The following is a 6818-nucleotide window of genomic DNA, read 5'->3' on the forward strand; positions in this document are numbered from 1 at the left end:
GTCACCTCTAGCTGAACAACCTGACATACTCTTAGTTCAAGTGACTATCATCCTCAACTCATAGCATCCTATATACCCAGAATTAAAGCGGTTTAAAATAGCTTTTATTTATTTTTTTTTTAATTTTTTTAACGTTTATTTATTTTTGAGACAGAGAGAGACAGAGCATGAACGAGGGAGGGTCAGAGAGAGGGAGACACAGAATCTGAAACAGGCTCCAGGCTCTGAGCTGTCAGCACAGAGCCCGACGCGGGGCTCAAACTCAAGGACCGTGAGATAATGACCTGAGCTGAAGTCGGACGCTTAACCGACTGAGCCACCTGGGCGCCCCTAAAATAGCTTTAAAAAAAAAAGATAAAGAAAATGAAAAAGATCGCACACAATGTAGGGAATAAGCATGAGAGATGAAATACAGAGCAGTTCTTTCAAACCCAAGTGAGTTTAAGGAGGAAGAATAAGAATATAAAGTGGAATTTTCGGGGCGCCTGGCTGGCTCCGTCGGCAGAGCCTGGGACTTGATCTCAGGGTTGTGAGTTTGAGCCCCACGATGGGTGCGCAGATGACTTAAAAACAAAATCTTAAAAAAGAAATAGTAAATAAAAAATTAAAAGGAATATAAAATGGAGTTCTAGAACTTAAATAAGACATATCAAAATACTTGAAAACCACAGCATGGGATCCCAAAAGCTGTGTTCTGGGGATACAGAGTTTGCCCTGAGGTGTGGTCCGCGAGTGGTGCCGGGTGGGGTCTGCGGCCGGACCCTGGAGAGCAGCGTTCTCACCTGGACCACCTGATGGGCGTTGGTGTCGTTCAGCACCAGCTCGGTGAGGGCAGCACAGCAGGCTGGAAGGAAAACCACCAAATGATCGCGTCTGTCCTCACTGACTGCACCGGACACTGTTACTTCGATATTCTACCGCCGCGGGGAATTCTGTTAGCGGAGTCACTCCTCAGAAAACAGCACCTTTCCCTCAGGTACGGCCCTGGGGGAAGGGCAGCTGACTTTCAGGGGTGCCTAACTCTGCTCTCCATGTAATTCACGTGCATGTACACGCCACAGCCGCCTTTTACTGAGCACTCACTGTGTACCAGGAGGCGGCTCCATTATGATCCCCAGTGCCCAGCGTGTGCCTGGCACATAGCAGGTGCTCAATAAATACCTCTGCAATGGTTGACTAAATGAGAACTTTAAATACATTATCCAAATTAACCCTTATAATCCGAGTATGTACTATGATTACCGTTTTGATTGATGAGAAAACAGAGGCTCACAAAGATTGACAGACCAGGCCACAGAACTCGGTAAGTGCCAGGGGCCAGAAGTCCAAGTGCGGTGTGTCAGATGCTAAATCCCACGCCCTGAGCACTACCCCTCCCGCCTCCTTATAGCCACCATGGCAGCCTTCCGTGACGTTCTGTACTGAACTGCTTCTTGTCTACCAAAAATATGCTGACCCTACAGCACCATTTATGCGACCCTCGTGCTAGCCCTGCACTGGGCGACAGGCATGCTGTATATCCTCATATCATTCTACGATAACCCTCTAACACTGATACCATGGTGACCACCACTCTTTCACATGAGCAAAACTGAAGTCTGCAGAGGTGAAGGCACTTGTCCAAGGCCACGTGGCCATCCAAGTGGGTCGAGCAAAAACTCAGACCCTACTTCTAACCACTTATGTTTTTAACTTTAAAAATTTTTCCCTTTTACTGGAGTATACAACAAGCTGTATGAAGTAGCTATATCTTAAGTGTACAGTCTGGTGAGATACTGCATATCTACATGCCCTGTAACTACTGCCGCTGTGATGAGTAAATAGGATAGGATACGTCCAGCTCCCCAGGGCCCCCCGTGCCCCTTCCCAGGTAATAATCTGCCTACCACCAAACATGGGGGTAACTGCCCCTCTGACCTCTAGCAGCATGGATCTCATCCACTTTTTGAGAGAGGCCTAGAAATCCCAGGAACTCTGATGTCAGCTCGATTACATTTCCTGGGGAGACTTCAAACTGGAAATCCCCAGCAAGTGCCCTTATACTGAGATGGAGGCCTTCAGAATAAGCAGAAATGGCAATTCGAGGAGGAGATCCTATTTCCCTGACTTCATATGCCTGCGAAGAAACATCCCCAGTCCTCAGGAGGAAATACTAGGGAGCATGGAACACCTGCCTTTCTCCTACCCCCTCTCGTCCTCCCCATGCCACATCTGTTCTCCTCTTGGGACCTGCCTCCCCTCCTGCTGACCCACCAGTGCCTCTCTGCTCCCCTCCTTAGCCACCGCAAGGCACCCAGCTTGATCAGCAGCACCGAAGCCCCACTTGTCGCAAAGGCCAGGTGCCCTTGTGTGAACCTTGTTCGGGGCTGTGCCAAACTGCCAAAAGTGTGCGCATACATTCTTGCTTCTGCTTTTGTGTGGCGAGAGAGGCTCTGTCCTCTCTTTAGGAGCTCACGTGGAATAAGGAAGGCATTCCCTTGCCCCCAGGGAACGAGTATGTGCATTGTACAGTCTCCCTTAAGGAGGGTGCTCTGAGATCTAGAAAGTATAGGAACCATGATTCTGGCCACATAGCAAGCTGAATTCTCTACTCCAGCTTTACCGATAATAAAGCTAATATTCTGCTCTCTTTATAACTGACTTCCATGCTGACTTCTCAATGTGTTCAGAATGTGGAAGGGAGAGAAAAGTTTGTGGCATCGCTAACCTGCAAGCCCAACACAAGTACCAGGAAGTTTCAGACTTCTACATGGATTGTGCCTAATTAATATTATCACACTAATTGTATAACAGAGAATAATAAAACAATATGTTAACCAGTATCAAGTAGTATAAGATAATAGTATTATATAAGTACCTGCTTGAAGAGAAAAAGTATTTTCTTGTATTTCCCGAGGGCTTAGGTCTTCTGACAAATGAAGCTGCTGGATTCTGCCTGCCGCATTTGCACTCGACAGGCTGCCGATGGAAGAACGATCAGAAACAAAATTTCTGTCTCTGAAAACGAAAAGTTAATGCACAATTTATCAATTTTCCTTCACGGTCAGTGCTTTGTGGGTCCTGTTTAAGAAATGTTTGCCTCTCCCAGGTAGTGAAGTTTTCTCCTGTGTTATCTTTATTGTTTCACCTTCTAATCTACCTAGAATGGATTTCTGAGTGTGGTGTGAGGTAAGGGTTCTTTTCTCTTCCTTCCTTCCCCTTTTTCTTTCTTCATTTCCTTCCTTCGTTTCCTTCCTTCCTTCCTTCCTTCCTTCCTTCCTTCCTTCCCTCCCTCCTTCCTTCCTCCCTCCCCTCTCTCCTTCCTTCCTCCCCTCCTTCCTTCCTCCCCTCCTTCCTTCCTTCCTCCATTCCTTCCTTCCCTCCCTCCCTCCTTCTCCCCCTTCCTTCCATCCTTCCTTTCCTCCTCCCCTAATGGTTACTGAACTGACTCAGCACTATTCATTGAAAAGACTGTCATTCCCCCACTGCTCCACATGTCCACCTTTGTTTTTCAACTCTATTCTGCTGTTATCAACACATCTGACTACATTTCAGTCTTCATCATTCTGAGTTTTCTTTTTCCAAGAAATTCCAATCCTATTTTGGTAAAGGTCTCTTCTATTATATCTTTTAATTTTTTTTATTCCTTCTGCTTTATTCTTTAACCCAGGATATCAAGTATCCACAAGTTCAAAACTCATCTTCTGCAAACCATATCCTTCATTCTCTAATGGTTCTCATTCCTTTGACTTTTTCCTCCACATTATGTGCAATTTTTTTCAAGCTTGCCCTTCTTTGTACTAATTCCAGTTTCTGTCTGGTACTCTGATGAACATCTCAGTTCTGTGGGTTATTCAGTCCTTGCCTTTTCCCTAGCTCTGCAATCTCTCTCCTCCCCTTTCTGTTGTCCTAGCATCTCATCTTTAATCTCGGGTCATAAATGTCATGTTCCATTTAACATCTTTGATAAAATAAAGCTTTTGTTTTTCTGTTTACTCAAGGTAACATCTTCTACAATAGATTCTTCATGTCTTTTATCTGTTTTGTTCTTTTTTGTTGTATGTGAATACTATAGTTTTTTCATTTACTTATTTTTTACGGCAGCAGCTCAATCTGGATTTCTTTGTGCCTAAATATAACAAACATAGAGTCTCCTTGGCTTCCCTCCCGTGTCATCAGAGCCCACTAGTGCCTTTCCTTCAAGTAGCATTGAGAAGGTAATGGAGCTAGGTGTATGGATAGTCACAACTGGTGACCTTACCTGTCAACAAAATTATGTTAAAACTCAAATTTTAGAGATCACTCCCCCTACTCGAGTATACAGCCTTTTAGGAACCACTCTTGAGTTTAGGATTGTAGGTGAATGGGCGTGAACAGGTTTTCTGGAAACTGCCTTGACAACAATCCCTGTTCATACTCAAGGCGGCAGACAATCTGGCAACCTCCACCCCCTGTACCAGCCCCAGGCAGCTCCGGGGCAGGCACAAGCTCTGAAAGGACAGTGTTTACCCAGCTGGGGTAATAAATTCTCCCAGAGCACTGAGACATATTTAACGTAGAATGAGTGTTGACATATGTCATTTTCCCAGGGAAGAGTTTTCTAACATTGCACCATAGAAATGGACTGGCAAAATGACTCTCCAGACATGGATGAACTCTTTTCTATTAAGGATGGTTACATCCTGAGCAAAAGAGGAAAACTGCTGCCTTGTATTAAACTGAATTCTATGTGGTAAAAAAGGTAGGTTTTATCTTTGAAGTATTGCTTAACCAGGTTGAAATTCACTTTATCATCAAAGAAAATAAGTGCTCTCTGAGAGGGTGGTCCATAGCTATTGCACTAGGCGTACTGGTGAATCATAATGCCCACCACTACCATCCGCAGTCTACACACACAAACAAAAAAATAAAAAACTTTTGCTAAATGTCCAAGGAGCTAGCTTATTATGCCACAGTACAGATGGAAGATTTATAATTTATACTATAAATTGAGATATTCCTATGATATTCGTAGAAGTGAGTACACTGTCAACAGTTTATATATTTTTTTCCTTTGTTTTGGTAACGACAGAAATCATTAACAAAGCTATTGTTCACATCTCTATAGTCTGTTCTTACACTTGGAAACGTCCTCACAGAAAATGAAGTTGACAACATGGAGTTCCATAATATCCCTAGAGGTACAACAGGCACAAAGTCTGAATAATACTGATTTGATAATATCTGGTCGTATTAAGAATAAGTCATTCTGCTTTTATTAGAGTGAGCTTTATTTATGTACTGTGGATTACAAGTGTGATTCCTTTCGGGCAGACGTGCTCCTTTTCAACTTTGATTCTGTACCTATAAGGCTGAATTATGCTTTATGATAATTGTAGGTACTAGAACTTTCCCACCGACATACCAAAAGATATCCTTATGCATTACTTCAATATACCTAATACACACTTATTGCCACATACTTCAAGAAAATTTCAATTTGAAACTATTTTAACCAACCATTCCTTCTCCGCACTCAAGTCTTGGGTGTCATTAGAATTCTACTTTTGAATGACAGATAAGGTGCTAACCCACCTTCAGGCAAGAAAGATCAGAGAGGAAAGAAGGGCAACTGGACCAGGGTCAGCACATGCTAATCATTTGATAAATAATGCCTTCTCCCCTTTTAGCTAAGGGTTATTCCTCTGTTCTCTCATTGCAGGTTTTGCTTTCTCTTTGTAGATGAATGACATATATGCAGATGCAGACATCTTAGGAAAACAGCAAATTCAAAGGAACATTACTGTATTTGTTGGGATTACAATACGCATAGAGCACGTCAAGAAAAAGGGGGCAAGATAAATGTTTTCTTCAGGTTCTTGGGTCTCCATTCAATCTACATTTGCAGACTGATGGCCTTCTATATTCCTGGTACGGAACTGGAGGCTTGTGATTCAAAGATAAATATTTGAGGGCTCCCAAGAAGCTTAAAAGATGAATGCCCCTGATATTGAGCTCACGCACGTCTGTGACAAGGATAAATGACTGTCCACGACAGCAATGGCCAAGGAGCAGGAGGAAGTTAGCTGGTAATGTGCCAATGTACCAAATGTGCCCTTGGATGGCAGGCTACCCGGCCTTCAGTGACTGGGGCAGAGTAGGCCAAAGGCCCCCTCTGACTCACCCTCGTAAAATATGAAGAAGCTGCTTGATGCCTCCCCAAATGCGAATTTCCACACTGGTCTCAGGGTCCTCACAAACCTGAACCAGAATCCAGACAACACTCCAGAGCAGCTTCAGGTGGTCCGAGTGGAGCAGGCTGAGGAGGACGGGTACCCCCTCATAGAGCTTCACCTGCTCCTTTACCTGGGGTTCGGCACAAAGTAGGCGCAGTAACTCTGCGGTTAATCTGAAAGGGGAGGGGAGGAGGAGAATGAGAACCCCGGCACGGCGGGTTATTGACTTCACATTTAGACTAGAGCCATCATCACTGCATCCCTGTAACATTTTCCAAGTCACAGGTCAACATATGTTTTCTCTAAGGGGCTGGATTGCAGGCCAGTGTTTTATGCTTTGCCAGCCACCCAACCGAGCCAATCTATGCAAAAGCAGCCACAGACAATACATAAAAACACAAGGGCATGGCTATGTTCCAATAAACCTTTATTTACAAAAATGGGCAGGGAGCCAAATTTAGCCTGCAGGTCAGAGTTCGCTGACCTGCTGTTCTAAGTCAGAGCCTCACTCTGAGCCCACTGGTCTGGCTAAAAACCTACTAACCAGCAAATAGATACCGCGTATCATACAATAGGACCGGCATTGTGCTCAAGACAAAAGAAATAAAAGCTCCACCCAAGTCT

The 6818-nt window shown here is 44.2% G+C and overlaps 1 protein-coding gene across 17 annotated transcripts in view; it reads right to left on the reverse strand.

The window, feature by feature from the left end:
- The window catches only part of NEK10 (NIMA related kinase 10), a 225778-nt gene that overhangs the window by 169007 nt on the left and 49953 nt on the right, over window positions 1-6818 (reverse strand). For all 17 annotated transcript variants that reach the window (XR_009611993.3, XR_009611995.3, XM_060638485.3 and 14 more), the window contains 3 exons: window positions 6143-6367; window positions 2858-2997; window positions 783-844 (listed from right to left, as the gene is read on the reverse strand). Coding sequence is in view for 15 of the 17 variants with exons in the window: in XM_060638485.3 (XP_060494468.3) it covers window positions 783-844; window positions 2858-2997; window positions 6143-6367 (427 nt within the window). In the remaining 2 variants the exon portion in view is untranslated. The remainder of the gene's footprint in view (window positions 1-782; window positions 845-2857; window positions 2998-6142; window positions 6368-6818) is intronic.

Source organism: Panthera onca, chromosome C2 (genome assembly GCF_046562875.1).
Source record: "Panthera onca isolate mPanOnc1 chromosome C2, mPanOnc1 haplotype 2, whole genome shotgun sequence".
NCBI lineage: Eukaryota > Metazoa > Chordata > Mammalia > Carnivora > Felidae > Panthera > Panthera onca.